Here is a 17,568-nt window from a genome sequence, read left to right on the forward strand (position 1 = left end):
AAGGCCAATATCATCAAATTCTCAATCAAGTTCTTCCACCTTTCTTGCTAGGCCCATCATGGCTGCCACACTGCGGCCGAAAAGGTTGTTGGTCTGTCATCTGAATGCAAAGCTTTTGTCTTCGTAAGTTGTTTCTGTGGTGAACTGGCCCATGCAGTTCAGAATACCTCCAGGGCTAGTCAAAGCAGTGTCAGGTGACTTCAGCTCTGGGAGCCATTCCCTTCTGAGATGACTGATGTCTGCTCCTGAGTCAATTTTAAAGTCAATAGTCTTGCTGTGAATATTTAGTTTCACTCTCCAGACAGGATTTGTGTCATCACAAATGAGAGATCCCAGAAACAAAGGCTCTGAATTGTGTGTAATATGAGTCAACTCCCTGACTGCTTTGATGCAGCAAACAGCTCCAAAATGTCCATATTTTATACATTTATTACACTGCACGCCTCTGGCTGCACATGCATCATCTCTTGGGATATGACTTTTTCCACATCTTATGCATGTACTTTGTCCCTCTTAGCCTGGCAGTTCTCTACATGACTTTGAACACTCAGGTGTCTTGTTCACAGCTTCTAAGCTAGTTTTAGGTTTTTATGTTAATGAAATGCTTGCCTCAGGTCTCACCAAACAGGCCTCCCTTTGCCCCTCATGCTGGCCTGCCCCACAAGATACGGTGCCCACAGGCGTCTCTGCACCCTGGCTACTGGCAGCCATGTTGTGCGGCAGCACTGCCAGCCCAAAGCCAGCCCATTCTGACAGCTTGACAAGAGTCCTGCAAGGGCTGGCGACTAATAACCTCCCTCTCTGCTGCCCGTGCTGCCCCTTGGGCCTTCCCGCTACCGACAACAGATGTGCTCTGGTGTGGAGGACATCACACCAGATGTCCACCACACCAGAAACAGGCCACAAATGCCTGTTTCTAACTGACCCACAGCCTGCTGAGTGAGCGGGTGACCCTGCCCTCCAGCCAGCTCTTGCACTCCTGGGCTGCCTTGGGCCCACAGGCACGGGGTATGTCCTGCGTCTCGCACATGGTGTGTGAGTGTAAATGACGACACTGGAACCAGGTGCTGGGTTCCCGTCTCTGTGTGTGCCAGCTCTTCCTGTCCTGCGTGCTCCAGGCCAGATGGGGCCTGCCACTCCGCCCCAGATCCCCTGTTAGCTGTGGTTCCCCACTGGTCACTTTCCCAGCATAGGAGGGGCCAAGGAGATGAATCCGCCTCCCACTCTGTTCCCCAATCTCTGCACTCTGGGTCTCCATGGCCTGGCACCCACCATCTAGCTATCTGAGTTGTGTGCTTGCTCTCTGGCTGCCAGCAGTGACTGCTGGCACAACATGCTCCCCCATCTCCTGGGGCTGGCACATTGCTGGCACGGCTCTCCAACCTCAGCTGCCCCATGCCCTCCCCTGCAGCCCAGTCAGCACAGCCTGAGCTCCAAGGCCTGTACGTCCACCACAAATGCCTGTTTCTAATTGGCCCCCTGATTTATGGGTCACAGACAGGCCAGCAAAGGAAGGTGAGCACGGAGCTGTCAGCAGGGTGCAGCACTGGGGGTGCATGCGGAGAGATGCTCAGAGCTTCCCACAGTCTGTGGGGCAGTAGCACAGGGAGATGGGGCACCAGGGGTCAGCTGTGCCCATTTAGGGTGACCAGACGTCCCGATTTTATCGGGACTGTCCCGATATTTGCTTGTTTGTCCTGCGTCCCGACCAATGTTAGGTCGGGACACTGGACAAACAAGCAAAGGCTCCGGAGCCTGGAAGGGCTCGCGCCCTTCCCCGCCCCGACTCTGCCTCCTCCTTCCCCAATTGGCTCCCTCCCCAAATCCCCACCCCCATCCCCGCCTCATTGGCTCCCTCCCCAAATCCCCGCTTCTTGCCAAGCACACCATGCCCAGGAGACGCAGGGGAACGTGGGGCCGGGGTGAGTGTGAGTCCGGCCTGGCCCCGAGCAGGCAGGACTCGGGCGCGGTGCCTGGATGGAGAGTAGGGGGTGGCCTGCGGGGCCAGTCGGTGGCTGTTCTCCCCACTTGGGCAGCGGGACACGGGAGCAACCGCTGCTGCAGCTCCCACTGCCGCGGGGGGAGGAAGCGGCCAAGCACGTGGCGCCCGGGCCTGAACCCGGGCCTGCTGCGGGGACCCAGCAGCACGCACACTGCGCCCCGCCACTGGCCAGTCGCGTCTGGGCTGGCAGCCCAGCTGGTGCAATCCCGCAGCGGAGGCATCGGCAGCCCAGCCCCGTTCGTTCCCCTGTGGGACCCGAGCGGGATGGGGGGGATGGGGCCTGCTGCCCCCACTCCAGGGCCGCCCGTGGGATTGCACCAGCTGGGCAGCCAGCCCAGACGTAACTGGCCAGGGGCTGGGCGCACGGTGTGCGTGCTGGGTCCCCGCAGCAGGCCCGGGCTCGGGGGGTTCATGGGCACCAGAGCCGCAGCCGCCAAGTTTGGCCAGCGGCCGCTTCCTCCCCCCGCGGATGTGGGAGCTGCAGCAGCGGCTGCTCTCAAGTCCCGCTGCCCAGGTGGGGAGAACAGCCGCCGCCGCCTGGCCCCGCAGGCCACTCCCTACTCTCCCTACAGGTACCATGCCCAAGTCCTGCCTGCTTGGGGCCAGCCCGGACTCACACTCACCCCGGCCCTGAGCTCCCCTGAGTCTCCCGGGCCTCCCTCCAGCGCTTGCGGAGGGAGAAGGAATCGGAGGTGGGGAATTTTTTTTTTTTTGCTCTGCCGCCATTTTTTCCCCCATTCCCCCACCCCCCGCGTCCCGATATTTGACCTGGGTGATCTGGTCACCCTATGCCCATTGCCCTGTTCAGAGGAAGCCTGGTGCTCCAGAGAGCGGAGTGTCAGGTGCCTAGTGCCGTCTAAGGAGAGCCCTTGGGAGGGGCCGGGGGGGAGGAAGTGTCGCGGTGCTGCCCATGGGAGGGGCCTCGGGGGAGAGGGGGTGTCACGGTGCTGCCCATGGGGGGGGCCTCTGTGGGAGGGTTGTTGCGATGCTGCCCACGGGAGGGGCCTTGGGAGGACGGGGGTGTCGCGGTGCTCCCCACGGGAGGGGCCTCAGTGGCAGGGGGTGTTGCGGTGCTGCCAACGGGAGGAGCCTCAGTGGAAGCTCCCTTGTGCTGGGAGGGGCAGGTCTGTTTGGGACGAGTTTGGGGCTGCTTGGGGAGTCTCTCATTGCCATCCCAGAGGCAGGGTCTCTGGGGGGCTGGGCTGGGTGGGCTTCTTACTGCAGCAACCCTGCCACCAAACGGACACTCCTGGGCCCATGGGGGAGCCGCAGCAGACAGTGCAAGGATCAAATGGGCCTGAATCTCAGCCCTCTCCCAGCGAGCCAGGCTGGCTCCTCGGGGCCGGGTGGGCACCATGACCGGGTGAGGGGCATGGAGCTTGCTCACTGCTGCCTATGTGGCACCTGCTGAGGAGCTGCCCAGAGGCCTCTGCGCTGTCACGGTGGGGCCGGCTAACCTGGGGGGGGGGCAGGAGAGCCGCTAACACCTGCTCTGGGCTGTTTCCCTTCAGTGACATCCGACCGCATCCCACCAATCATCCGCCGAGGCCCCGCCAATCAGACGCTGGCCGTGGATGCTACAGCCCAGCTGCAATGTCACGTGACCGGGAACCCGCTGCCGAGCATCCAGTGGCTGAAAGACGGGCAGCAGGTTGTGGGCAGGGACCCCCGGGTCAGCCTGTTAGACAACGGGACTCTGCAGATCACCAACGTGCAGGTAAGCTGCTGCCGCCCCCCCACACCCCCCAGAACTGCGCCTGAAGCCCCGCAGCATGCACCAACTGGGCAAGGGCTGCGGGAGTCTCGGGGGGCCCCTCCTGTGAGTCAGCCTTTGCCGAGCCCCAGCTTTGTTACCTGGGGAGGAGTTCGCAGCTGGTGCTAGCTCTGTTATTCTTGGAAGCGCAGTGGGTCCTGGTGGGGTGTAGAAATCACAGAGCCCCTAAAGCTGTCGCTGCTGTTCTGACTCTGCTCACGCGGCGTCTCTTTGGCAAGTTTGAGACCCCTTGCACACACGCATTTGCAATCTGCCACTTTACTGGGCCTTTCAGTGTTGTCCTGTTGATGCTCCAGTTGGAACTGAGACATTTTGCGAGTACTCGGGCTTATTTAATTTGCTGCGTGCATTGGTCCACCTGGCATAGTACAGCTTTCCTGGCTGCGTTCTGCGTTAAATTGACTCCCCCTTCTTGGTAATACCGCCGTGCACTTATTCGTAGAGGTGCCCTATCAGGTCTCACGGTGCATGTCCCTGAATCCCTGCGTGGCCACAAAGTGCTTTATCCTCACAGCCCGCATGGCAGCTGAAGCACAGAGGTGGAGGGCCAGATTTGTAAAGGTATTCAGGGACCAGGCGAGGCAGATTGAAATCAGTGGGAGTTAGGCACTTTTGAAAATCCCACTAGGCACCTAAATACCTTTACAAATCCGGCCCTAAGTGCTTGAGGCTGTGCAGTCTCTAGGGTAGAGCAGGGACTTGGGTGCAGGTCTCCTAAGTCGTGCGCGAGCGCCCAAACGGCTGGCCCAGCCGGCCTCGCCAGTGCAAGCCACCAGGAGAGAAAGGAACGAGTGTAACGGACAGGAGCCCAATCGGCGGCTGGGCCGGTACAAAGAGCCCTGACAGCAAGGGCCAGGGGCTTCCTGTGTGGGGATGCCAAGGGGGGTGAGCGGAGGACATATTACCAGGTGCTTGGCTGGAAGGGAAGGGGCTGCAGGAATCAAGGCAGCAGCAGCACAGGCAGTGTTAGCAGCAGGAGCCGGAGGATGGAACAGCATGTCCCCCACCCAGATGCTGGGCCAGGGGAGCCAAGCATCTCCCTGGACTCTCCCCATTGCCCTGGCAGCCTGGCTCCGACACAGACAGGGGAGCGGGGGGATAATGGGGACAGGCTGGGGCAGGGGGCTGGGCAATGAGCCCATCCAGTCTTCTCCCCACACCTCCAAAAGCCCCTGGGATCCCCTCCCAAATTGACCCTGACGGCCACTGCATCCCACTGGCTTTTCCAGGCTCCCCTGGTCCCACCGGGCCCCGCTTGTGTGAGGTGCGAGGGACGGGTGTGGAGCTGGAGTGGGCAAGGGCTCTGGATGGGCAGGGAAATCCTGCCGCAGTGCCAGTGCCGCTGCCCCGGGCAGAGGAGGCTCTGGGAGGGAGGAGCCCCAGGGCTGAGCTGGGACAGGGAGAGTCGTTAGCAAAGCAGAGGGCAGGGTTGGAGCTGAGCCTAGTGCAGGAAGCCAGCGTGATGCCAGGACTCAGGAGGCTGCTGACTGCGGCTGGGGGCCAGCCAGGCTCTCGCTCCCTGCAGGGATGGGTTTGCTAGGTTGGCCTCTCATGGTATGGGCTTATGGGACCTGATTCCCGATTGCCCTGCCCTTGTGCACCGCGGGCGTGAAATGCTGCTGCTCCCGTTGGGCAGCATTTCACACCCGTGCACTAGTGTCCATGGCTGCCCAAGGGCAGGCACGGGGAAAGCAGGCCCTTTGTTCACCACAGCTATGGAGGGTCACGTTTATGTCTAGTGACTGAGTACCTTGGCGTGCTGTGAGCTTACTCCTGGCTTGTTAGTTACACTCAGCCTCGGCGTCACTGTTTGAACTGAATCAGGGTCGCGACCCGTCACTGCACTGGCCCATAGCGGGTGGGAGGAGATGGAAGCTGCTTTACTGGAAGAGGAAGACACATTGATTTCCTCACCTGGCTTGCCAGACTGCCACGCTCCTCAGTCAGGTGGATTGGCCAGGGCTCTGTTGTTCACAGCACTGGTTCCGCCTGTGAAATACCCCAGGAGAGAGTCAGATGGAGGCGGAGGGGTCCCCAAACTGGCTAAGCTGGCAGGAGGAGGCAGAGCAACACAGGGCGTGCACCTTCAGCAGATCCAGGGAGCAGGATCCCTGAGCCCGCCCTGAGCAGGAGAGTCCAGCCAGTGTCTGGGGCCAGCGGCACTGGGCTGACTCCTGGGAGCACACTCATTCTGCTAGAGGAGTGACTTCTACTGCTCCTCGAGCAACAGAAACTAACCCCCGAGCCCTGTTCTACCGGGCTGGCCAGTGTAACTACAGTCATCCCAGAAACATCACAGTAAAGGGGTCTTCTTCCAGGATCCCTGATTCTCCTCCCGGTGCTGGAACAGCAGCAATGGGACAGAGCACCCTTCTCCCCTGAGAACTGTACACACCTGGGGACGGAGGAGAGGCTGCTACCACCTTTGCTCTCCCAGTACAGTTACACAGGTGCGGTATTTGTGTGCAAAGGCCTACGTTTGGGAAGGCGTTTTGGTGTTGCTTAGCACTGCAAAATGCCATAAGAGCCCAAATCCCATTGACTTTCAATGAGACTTACAATCCGAAACGGGCTGCGCTCTGAAATTAGGTCAGTATAAACCCACCCCCCTGAGCAACCCAGTTAAACCATCCTGGGCCCTGGAGTCAACCCAGCTAGGGCCTCTCTGCTGCCGCGTTTGGTGTGCACACAAGCCCTAAGTCATTTTGAAAATGAGACTACGCCTAAAACTTTGGTCGACCCAGCTACAAGCGTTTTGTTCCCTGAGCACCACAAGTAGGTAGCCCTCACCTCAGTGCTTCCATTGATTTACCTGCATCGATAGAAAAACCTCTTCCATCGATGTAGGAAGGATCTACAGCTCAGCGCTACAGCGCATCCCTGTTAAGTGCAGAGCCACAGCATGCAGCGTAGACATGCCCTCAGGCTCCTAAGTCACTTAGGCTGAGCAACGCTTAAACACGTCTCAAAATCTGGCCCCCAGGCCTAACTCAGTCCTAGTTGAGTTAAACGAACCCAGGGTTAGACGTCCACCTAACCTTGCACCAGGGCAGGGCCTGGGGTCGGTGCAGTGCCTGGTACCCTGGGGCCCTGCGCACCTGACGGTAATGGGGCATTCGGCCATGATAACAGCCGTGCGCAGGACTACATACGCTGGAAATCACATCGGCACTGAAGGTGGTGCCGCTCTCCTGTGGAGACAAGGCCTCGCTCAGCTGTGGGGGTTTGGCCCTAGGGATGGCACTTCCTCTGAGCGGCAGTGGGCTGGGCGGGGGGGAAGGGAGAGCCGTGCTTTTTTTTCCATGTGTGTGTGCGAATTACGCAGCAGTAGAGGCTTAAAGTGTGTGTGCACCTGTGGGGGTGGGGGGTGCACACAAGCACACGTGTGTGAGCGTGTGCACCTGTGTGTCCATGCATGCACCCATGGTTTCTTTTTAAAGAGCAGGTTTGGCGGCGGGTGGTGAAGGAGAACGAAGAGCCCCGAGCACCCTTGGGAACAGCAGCTCTCTGCAGGGAGTGCAGGCTGGCGGGTTCCAGGCACTAAATGCCATTTGGGACTGGGCCTCATTCCAAAGAACGCCCTGCTCCCCATGGGCGCTGAGTCCCCCGGCTGTGCACCACCTCCTGATGTAGCCACAATGTGCTGCCACGCCCTCCCTCCCTCACCCCCACCTGTCTGTTAACCACACCTGTTGCAGCCTTCCCTACATTCAGATGGGGGAGGGCAGGGCCTGGAGTCGGTGCAGTGCCTGGTACCATGGGGCCCTGCTCACCTGTCGGTAATGGGGCATTCAGCCATGATAGCAGCAGTGAGCAGGCCGGCTCCTGTCTCTGGGAGGCGGGTGTCAGGCGCTGGGCAGGCACGGCTGGGTGCAGTAGGAGCTGCGTTCCACCCCCTGGCTTGGAGGCAGACTAGGCGCGTCTGCAGCCTGGCGCGGCAGAGTCAGACGCGGCGCCGGGGTAAAGTGGAGGTTATTCATAAATTACTTATCAAAACACCCAGCTCACGCTAAACAGTGCTTTAAAAATTGATGGCAGGCGTCAGCGGGGAGCGAACTGTTTCACATTCGCTTTGGGCCGTCGTCGTGTGCGAGTCAGGAGGTTAATGCATCTGCCGGCTCCCGGCACACCTAATAGCATCGGTGGATAGCAGTTGTGGCTCTGTGCCCAGGAAGCAATGAGAGCTGTCAGGCGGCTAGCAGGGCTAGCATGAGTTAATGGTCCCCGGGGACGGCCACCTCCTCAGGCCATGCTGCTTCGTGGGGAAAAGTGGGGCAGCTCGTGCCACACGGACAGCCCCACCTGACGGGCGTGTTAAAGTGTTCCCTCCGTTCCCCTCTGTGCATGCTGCCCTCCTGTCCCCCAGGCCTGCTGCCTCCCTGGCCAGGGCTCCCCCGACCCTCTCTGCACAGCCTGTCTGCAGTGCTGCCCCAGCCAGGGACATCCCACCCTCTGCCCTGCTCAGAAGACATTGCCCCAGGCCTTGCTCTGCCAGTGGAGCTCCCCATACCCTGCAGCCCTCACCTCCCAGCTCCAGCAGTGCGGAGCGTGCATGGCAGCACCAGGCGGTGGCATCCCAGTGAGCGTGGTGCCAGGGGCTCACTGCGGATAGCAGGCTGGGCTGTGCAGCTCTCTCGTGCCAGGCCCTGGCACCTCCGGCAGGCAGGCATTCCCTGAAGCTCAGGCTGAGAAGTCCCTGGACACTGATGGGCCATTTCTTGTCACTGGGATCTCGGAATGGCACAGCACTGCGGGAAGGGCCGTGGGGGCGGCTCAGAGACAGGCTCAGTCCATCACTGCGCTCAGCCCTTTGCCGCCGCAGGGAGCCTGCGGCTCTGACCCTCCCTGCCCAGCCCTCAGCCGGATGTGTTCCCCAGGGAACTCCTCCCCAGGCCGCAGCCTGGCTGGCCCCGAGGGCATGGGGGGGGGAGCAATCCCGGCGCTACAAAGGGATCCCCAGAACGGAGCCTCGTGCACAGCACCCTCTGGGTGTGCAGACAGTGTCCCATTCCCCCCAGCTCATCCCCCCAGGGACTCACCCACGGCAGCTGCACGACTCACTGGCTCCCCTTGGTGTGCGCAGGTGACGGACTCCGGACTGTACGTCTGTGTCGCTACCAGCTCGACGGGGGAGACAACATGGAGTGGGGCCCTGGCAGTGCAAGGTCAGTAACGGACCGGTTCAGCTGGGCCCTGCAATGTAGGGGCAGGTCGGGGGGCTGGGAGCAGGGAGTGGGGGCGAGTGGCCCAGACACACACAGTAGCTGTGCACCAACCAATTTTTCCCCAGGGGTGCTCCAGCCCCAGAGCACCCACGGAGTCGTCGCCTATGGTTCAGATGGCTGTAAAGTCCCCTCCACTGCAGGAAGCTCTGAGCCCACGTTCCCTTTGGCTCCTCCTGGGGCACGTCACCCAGCGCTGGCGACTGAGTGGGCCCTGCCCACGTGCCAAGCTTGAAGAACAGGACTGCGGTGCCAGCGCTGCATGGGGATGGAGTGCTGGTGAGCCACACTGCACTGGCAGGCCTGGAAACTGACGTCCCTCGCCCGCAAAATGGGCGCAGCACAAGCAGCTGGCCTGGCCCTGTGTCTCTCCCCTGCCACGTCCCCCTTGGCCTCCTCTGCCAGAGGTAGCAGTTGTGGCAGCCCAGCTCAGCTCGCGGGTGGTGGAGTTGGCAGTGCCAACACGGGCTGAGTTTGCAGCAGGGCCCGTGCACGGAAAGGCTCTGAATTTGCCGGCCGGAACCAAGTCTGGGAGCTGGAATCAGGTCTGGAAGCACATGCCCCCGGGCTGGACTTGGTGCCTCCCCGGAGCTCACTGTCAGCCTGTCAATCTGTCCTTCTCTAGAGACTGGGGCTGACCTCCAGGTGCAGCTCTCCGAGCCAGGCCACCTCCCCGGGCCCCCCTCAGTGCCGCTGGTCACCGATGTCACCAAGAACAGCGTGACCCTGGTCTGGAAGCCGAGCCCCCAGAGAGGGGGCGCTGCAGCCACCACGTACATCATCGAAGCATTCAGGTAACGCCTCGCGCGCTGCTGCCCAGGGCGCCCACCAGAGAGGCCCCCAAAAGCAAAAACCTGGGGGGCCCAGAGAGGGCCTGCTTTGGGATGGGGGAGGGGGGGCCAGGCTGGGAACACAAACCCAGCCCGAGTGCTCCTGGGCTCCCCGCCCGATCCTATCCCACCCCCCATCTCTCGCTGGCTGGAGGAGCCCAGTGTGGGCCTGCTGGACTCTGGAATCGCCCTCACATGGCGAGCCCTGGCTCTGCTGCTGCCCTCCTGTGCCGGGCCAGCCCCGGGCACTGCCCAGCCCTGCCCGGTGCTCAGGGAGGTGGCAGATGACCTGGCTGTGGCTCACCCCTCTCCCCATGCCCCATTGCAGCCAGTCCGCAGGCAGCACCTGGCAGACCGTGGCCGACAACGTGCGGGTGGAGAAGCACACGGTGAGCGGCCTGAACCCCAACACCATCTACCTCTTCCTCATCCGCGCCGCCAACGCCTACGGGCTGAGCGACCCCAGCCCCGTCTCGGAGCCGGTGCGCACGCAAGGTGAGGCAGCCCGGGCACAGGGCAGAGCACGGGCCGGGGGTGGCTGAGCAGAAGGCAGGGATGGGCAGAGCCAAGGGGTTCTCCTGGGGGGATGGGCAGGGCCCAGGGGTCTCAGTCGGGGGGTGGGCGAGGTCAGAGAGGAGGGCAATGGACGGGGTTGGGCTGGGAGTGCTCAGCAGCAGGGGGCTGGGCTCAGTTGGGGTCTCGCAGGCCTAGCCATGGAGCAGGGCAGGGGCTGGATGGCAGGACCCCCGACGGCTGCCGAGTGTCATGGCCTGTCCTGATGCCCCCGCCTCCCCCATCAACACCTGCACTGGGCTTTGGGGCCAGATGTCTCCCCTAGGCCTGCCCTGCGGGCTCTGCTCCAGCAGCACAGGGCAATGGGGTGTGTCCAGGCAGCCGAGAGGTGGGAGCTGGCTCTTGCCACTGGTGCAGCGGCCCCCGCAGAGGGCAGGGGCTCCTGGCCGTCCCTGCAGGCTCCCTGGGCAGTCGAGCTTAGTGGGCACCTGGAGACAGTTATGTTCCCAGCCCAGTGGCTAGCTTGTGGGGCACCTGTGCCCGAGCCTGGGCCTCTGTCCTGTGCCCTGACCAGTGGGGTGACACCGCGCTCACGCTGGGTTTGTTGGCAGACGTCAGCCCCACCAGGCAGGGTGTGGATCACCGGCAGGTGCAGCGCGAGCTCGGCCAGGTCGTGGTGCAGCTGCAGGAGCCCGTCATCCTCACCTCGACCACCATCCAGGTGTCCTGGACGGTGAGTACCGGCTCCGGCTTGGCCCGGGGGTGGGGAGGTGGAGGCGGGCATGGAAGTGTAGAGAGAGCCGGGTGGGCGTGCCAGGGCATTGTGGATGGTGCGTTGCTGGGGGTGGCATAGAGGGGCAGGGGGCAGGGGCAGCAGGGGGCCTGGAGGGGCAGGGGCGGCACAGAGGGCATGGGGAGGCTAGTGGGGGGCATGGGTGGAGGTGTGTCAGTAGGGAGGGAGGGGGGCAGTGCAGTAGGTGGGGGTGGGGCTGCACGGCATGCGGACCAGCCTGGTTCCAGCTCTCCAGAGGCTGGGGGCCATGTTGGGGCCACGGGCGAGCGCTCCCCAATGCTGTCCCATGGCTTGGCCCCCCACTCCCCAGGTGAATCGCCAGGCCCAGTTCATCCAGGGCTACCGGGTGCTGTACCGCCCGCGGGGCGGCGCCTGGCTGGTGCAGGACGTGCCGGCGCCGGCCCAGCGCAGCGCCGTGCTGCTGGAGCTGCACAAGGGCCAGGAGTACGAGCTCAAGCTCCGCCCCTACTTCGACGAGTTCCAGGGCATGGACAGCGAGGTGCTGGTGGTGCGCACGCCTGAGGAAGGTCAGTGCGGGGGGTGGCAGCCCCAGCGCGGGGCCGGCATCTCCCCAGGCAGCTGCCGTGCCGTGGGCCAGCGCCGGAGCCGCCTGCAGGGCCTCGGGCTCCCTGACCGTGGGGCCGGGATCGCCCAGCTGGCGCTCCCTGGCGTCCTCGGGCAGAGGAGCCCGGCGCTGAGCAGCGGGGGAGGGCAGGCTGGGGGGAGGAGTGTGACGCACATCTGGGCATAACGCTGACCTGCCTGCCCCATGGACGGGCTGTCCCATAATGCCGACCTCGGCTGGCCTGACAGCTCCCCAGGCCGTGCGCTGTGGCTGCCTACTGCCCGTCATGGAGCCAGCGGCCATGCTCTGGGACGGGCTCCCTCCCCGGCCTCTGCCGACAGGGTGTTGGCTTATCAGAGCCGTGGCCGAGCAGCCACCGCCTGGGCTGGGAGCAGGGCTTGCTGTCCCCCCTGGTGTGCTGGCTCCCTAGGGCTGGGCCAGGTCCAGGGGCCCCAGGAGGCTCTCGGGGCCAGGCACGGTGCTCACGGTTGGCCGGTCCCCTTGGCGCCAGTGCCCAGCTCAGCACACAGGGGGCAGCTCCCCCTCAGTGCTTAGCACTAAACCCTCTTTCCTCCCTCCCAGCCCCCAGTGCCCCCCCTCAGGCGGTTGCCGTGGTAACAGTGGGCAACAGCACCAGCATCAGCGTGTCGTGGGAGCCGCCCCCCGCCGGCGAGCAGAACGGCATCATCCAGGATTACCGGGTAAGGTGGTACTGCAGGGGGCAGGCAGCAAGTGAATCCAGTGTGCCGGGCACAGGTGCTGCCGGGAGGGTTCGCCCCCACTGGCACGAGTCACCAAGTCCCCGCACTGCCTGCATGCTCTGGCAGGGCCGATGCCAGGCACCTGGGGGTGGGGGCCGCTGCTCCGTGTCGTCCCCGAAGCCACGGGTAACCAGAGTCTTCTCCCTGGCAGATCTGGTGCCTGGGGAACGAGAGCCGCTTCCACATCAACAGGAGCGTGGAGGGCACGGTGCACTCAACCGTGCTGCAGGGGCTGGTGCCCGGGGTGCTGTACCGCACCGAGGTGGCCGCTGTCACCAGCGCCGGCATAGGAGTGAGGAGCGCGCCCGTCACCATCCAGATCAGTGAGTGCGCCCGGCAGAGCGGGCACGTGGCGGCTCCCGCCCCAGGGCCTCCCTTTGCACCCCTCCCTGCCCAGGCTTTGCACGTCTCTCACCCGTGGAGTCGCTGCAGCGCTGTGCTGAGCTGGGCACTGCCCGTGCGCGCTGAGGGGCAGAGAGGCACTGGAGTGAGGGTGAGACGACTCTGTCTGGACACGCTGCCGGGGCGCTGGGTTGCTTGGAGCTCAGCAGACTGCAGGCAGGGCAGGCAGGGAGGGGAAGTCTCTGCCGTGGGTGTCAGGGCTCAGTGCCTGCTAGGGTCAGAGGGATGCTGACTGCCGGGATGCTGGGTGTGTGTGACATGGCACCGGTGGCGTTCACGGGGTTGCAGCAGAGCCACTGGCCACGTGAAGGGGGGTTGTGGCATGAAGGGGTACATGTGCCAGCTGCCCTCCTCTGCCCTACAGGCAGATGAGTCCTGCAGCCCCAGCGGGCCATGCAGACGCCCTCTGACTGCCTTGCCTTTGCCACCTGTACCCACCGCAGAGCCTGCCCTGGACCAGGGCTCGGTGCCCATCAGCAGTGGGGAGAACGTGAGCCTGGCTGAGCAGATCACAGACGTGGTGAAACAGCCGGCCTTCATCGCGGGCATTGGCGGGGCCTGCTGGGTCATCCTGATGTGCTTCAGCCTCTGGATCTACTGGCGCCGCAAGAAGAGGAAGGAGCTGAGCCATTACACGGGTGAGGGGCCAGCTCCCCTCCACCCCCACCCCAACCCCCATCGACACGCACCAGGGACCACCCTCACCCCAGTGTGCCAGGGACCAACCCCATCCCAACCCCCACCCCAGTGCACCAGGGACCGCCCCCATCCCAGCCCACATCACCATGTACCAGGGACCGCCCCCACCACCACGCACCAGGGACCACGCCCAGCCCAATGCACCAGGGGCCACCCCCACCCCAGTGCACCAGGGACTGCCCCCATCCCAACCCACACCACCATGTACCAGGGACCGCCCCCACCGCCACGCACCAGGGACCACCCCCACCCCAGTGCACCAGGGACCGCCCCCATCCCAACCCACATCACCATGCACCAGGGTCTGCCCCCACCCCAACCCACACTACCACACACCAGGGACCGCCCACACCGTCACGCACCAGGTTCTGCTCCCACCCCAGTGCACCAGGGACCACCCCTACCACAACCCCACACCACCACGCACCAGGGACCAATCCCACTCCAGTGTGCCAGGAACAGCCCCCACCCAATCCCTACTCCACTGGCCCCAGGCTACACAGGCTCTGCCCTCTGGGCCTCGTACGCCCCACACTCTCTGCAGGACAGCAAGTAGCACCTTGCAACCCCCGAGCCCTCCTGCGCCTCCCTGGAGCATCCAGCCCCTGTCCCCGGCTCTCTCAGTGTGCCCAATCCACTGCTCCCAAAGGTACAGTGCACCCAGCTCGCCTGTTCCCCTCCACTCACCGCCCTGCTTCACGCTCACCTGGTTACATAGCAAATGAAGTCCGAGCACGTACTCGAGAGCCTCGGCACTCTCCCGTCTCATGCAGCAGTGGTTCTCAGCCTGTATTCTGTGGAGCCCGGGGGCCCTGCACACTGTCTGTGGGGGCCGCGAAAGACAGACTGAAAAGTGATGGAACAGAATTCAATTATATACAGACAATTGGCTTCCAAAGGGGTCTGCAAATGAGAAAAGGTGGAGAACCACAGTCATACAGTACTGCTCGGCCGTGCTTCCCAGCCAGGCCGGCTGCGCCCCTCGGCCAGGAGAGCACGGCGGTCAGTGAAGGATCCAGGGGCCTCTTGGTACCCTGAGTACATCAGACCAACCCGTTGGCCCGGTGCTGACTGTCCATTTTTGGAGTGGAACGCCCGGTCGGAAAGGGACCTGGTGGCTCCGGTCGGCACCACTGTTAAAAGTCCAGTCAGCGGCGAAGTGGGGGCCCAGGGCTAAGGCAGCTCTGCATGGCTCCCAGAAGCGGCCACCAGGACCTTGCATCCCCCACATCCCAGCCCTGAGCCCCCTCCTGCACCCTGAATCCCTCATTTCTGGCCCCATCCAGAGCCTGCACCCCCAGCCCAGAGCCCGTACCCCCCACCCCCGCACTCCAACCTGGAGCCCTCTCCCACACCCCAAACCGCTCAGCCCCACCCCAGAGCCCTCCCGCCCCTCCCGCACCCCAACCCCCTGCCCCAGCCCGGTGAAAACGAGTCAGGGTGGGGGCGAGCGAGTGACAGAGGGAGGGGGGATGGAGTGAGCGGGGGCAGGGCCTCGGAGAAACGGCGGGAATGGGACGGAGCCTCAGGGAAGGGGTGTTTGGTTTTATGCCATTAGAAAGTTGGCAACCCTAAGTATGGAACTGAGGGGGGCAGTACCCAGTGACCGGGCAGAGACAAGCATCTGTTACCACCCCCTGAACGAGCTGCCCCCTCCTGGTGACCGGCCTTAACTCCCCGTCCTAGGAGCAGGCTTCTCCCTAGATATATGACTTCTGCAGCATTCTCTGTGGGTCCATCTCGCAGAGCTTATGGCGACCCAGGGGACTAGTGGCCCTCAGCTGAGACCTCACAAGCCACCCTTTGGTGAACCCTTACGCAGATATCTGCCATGGGGATCCCTGTGCCCGCTGCCCGTTGGCTCCCAGGGGTCCCGGGATCACAATGGAGGTGGGGGAGGGCGGAGTAGGGCTCCTCAGCATGGCTGCTAGCACCAGACAGCTGGGATGGAGGCAGCTCCAGGGGAACAAGGCTGGGACCCAAAGGGAGCAGGGCCTCTGTGTCACCCACCCCCTGTCAATACAATGTCCCAGGCTGTGGGCTGGGGTCTGACGGGGGTGAGGTGTGCCATGGGAATGCCCCTGTGCTGCCCTGTGCCTGGCCCCAGCTCCCACCCCCTGCCCTGCCGCTCGCTCCCCGGCTGTGCCCTGGCATTCTGCTGCGACTGACCGTCTCCCCTCCTCTCTTGCAGCCTCCTTTGCCTACACGCCAGCAGGTAAGGCCCTTCCCTCGCCCCAGCCACGGGGCTCCCCGGGAACGTGTCGGGGCCCCTTGACCCAGCTGGAGTTACAGAGATTATCTACAGAGTCCCATTTCCCTGAACGCAGGAGGCGGCGAGCAGCAGGAGCCGAGCCTGCTGTCACCTGCACCCAAAGAGCTTTCCTCTGCTCGGCTTTCTCGCTGCTGCCGTCTCTGCCATGTCTCTCACCCCCTTCACCCAGTGGTGCCCGGCCGAGCCCTGTCCACATAGGTCAGAGCCCGGCCCGGCCTTGGAGCTGTCTTGGTCCTGGCCTGTGACATGGGCCTGTGTTTGGGGGGGGCGGGGTTCGGGCTGCTGAACTGCGGGAGCTGCCTGCTTGCCACAGCCTTGTCACCGTGCTCTGCAAAGACAGCTGGGCCCGACCACCAGCCCCGAGCAGCCGGATCCCACCCGACCCCCAGCAGCCGGATCCCACCCGACCCCCAGCAGCCGGGTCCCACCCGACCCCCAGCAGCCAGATCCCACCTGACCCCCAGCAGCCAGATCCCACCCGACCCCCAGCAGCCGGGTACCACCCGACCCCCAGCAGCCGGATCCCACCCGACCCCCAGCAGCCGGGTCCCACCCGACCCCCAGCAGCCGGATCCCACCCGACCCCCAGCAGCCTGGTCCCACCCGACCCCCAGCAGCCGGATCCCACCCGACCCCCAGCAGCCGAGTCTCACTGCAGCGTCTCTGTCTCTTTCAGTCTCATTCCCGCATGCAGAGGGGCCGGCCCGCGGCAACAGCAGGTGAGTGCAGAGACCCCCCCACTCCGCAGCTGCTGGGGAAACCCTCCAGCAGTGCTACCCAGCATGCAGTGCACCTAGCCCCAGCCCTACCCTCTCTCCCTGCAGACCGGGCATGCTGGCCATGGCCACCAGCGCCTCCAACTACCCCTGGCTGGCAGACTCGTGGCCCGCCCCCAACCTGCTGCGCAATGGGAATGCCAAGGAGCCTGGCACGGGCTGCTGCACGGGGATCCACGATGCCACGGAGAGATATTACAATGGTACTGGTGGGGCGTGGGGAGCTGCGGGTGGCCAGGCCCTGGCAGGGGGCTGGGCTTAGAGCAGTCAGGAGAGAGGCCAGGACTGTGGGAGCTGGGCGGGTGAAGGAGCCGACCTGAGTCCCTCTCTGGGGGCCCAAGCCGGCTTCGCTGTTGCTGGCTCTGGGGAGCAGCTGGGCCGAGCCCCTGGAGAGGGGCAGGAGAAGTAGCCCAAGGCAGCTGGGCCAATGCTGGCCACTCTGGGCCAGCAATAGCTTGGACCCCACATGGCGGGCGGGGTAGGAGCCAAATGGCCCCAAACGCGGCTGAGCTGTCCCCATAGCGAGGTGTCCTGTGTCTGTGACTTGCCCCGCAGAGGCCGGGATTTCCAACTACCTCGCCCAGACGGAGAAGTTTGGGGCGGGCGCGTCGGACGGGCCCATTTACAGCACCATTGACCCTGCCAGCGACGAGCTGAGGACCTTCAACGGGGCCTTCTCGCAGCACACCACGCCTTACGCCAGCACGCCCCTGGTGCCGTACGGGGTGCCCAGCCTGCCCTCCCCTGATGTGGAGGAGAGCCCACGGAGCCCCCAGCCCGGCCCCTCCGGCAGCCAGTACGCGCTGCCGGAGCGCAGCAGGGCTGAGCAGGGTAGGGACGCTGGGTGTGGCAGCTGGGCGGGCTGTGGGCCCAGGGGACGTGGGGTGGGGCCCCGTGACCTGGTGCCAGGGACAGAGTTCTCTTCCGGCAGCTGGGCCCAGTCGCCCTCTGGGCATGGG

The 17,568-nt window shown here is 63.9% G+C and overlaps 1 protein-coding gene across 2 annotated transcripts in view; it reads left to right on the forward strand.

The window, feature by feature from the left end:
- The window catches only part of ROBO3 (roundabout guidance receptor 3), a 190,658-nt gene that overhangs the window by 166,324 nt on the left and 6,766 nt on the right, over nt 1-17,568 (forward strand). For both annotated transcript variants that reach the window (XM_044997243.1, XM_044997242.1), the window contains exons 9-21: nt 3,514-3,719; nt 8,860-8,941; nt 9,624-9,792; nt 10,157-10,323; nt 10,953-11,074; nt 11,445-11,661; nt 12,282-12,400; nt 12,612-12,783; nt 13,306-13,500; nt 15,753-15,776; nt 16,510-16,552; nt 16,658-16,812; nt 17,165-17,440. In XM_044997243.1, coding sequence (XP_044853178.1) covers nt 3,514-3,719; nt 8,860-8,941; nt 9,624-9,792; nt 10,157-10,323; nt 10,953-11,074; nt 11,445-11,661; nt 12,282-12,400; nt 12,612-12,783; nt 13,306-13,500; nt 15,753-15,776; nt 16,510-16,552; nt 16,658-16,812; nt 17,165-17,440 — 1,947 coding nt within the window. The remainder of the gene's footprint in view (nt 1-3,513; nt 3,720-8,859; nt 8,942-9,623; nt 9,793-10,156; nt 10,324-10,952; nt 11,075-11,444; nt 11,662-12,281; nt 12,401-12,611; nt 12,784-13,305; nt 13,501-15,752; nt 15,777-16,509; nt 16,553-16,657; nt 16,813-17,164; nt 17,441-17,568) is intronic.

The sequence above is a fragment of the Mauremys mutica genome, chromosome 22 (assembly GCF_020497125.1).
Source record: "Mauremys mutica isolate MM-2020 ecotype Southern chromosome 22, ASM2049712v1, whole genome shotgun sequence".
Lineage (NCBI taxonomy): Eukaryota > Metazoa > Chordata > Testudines > Geoemydidae > Mauremys > Mauremys mutica.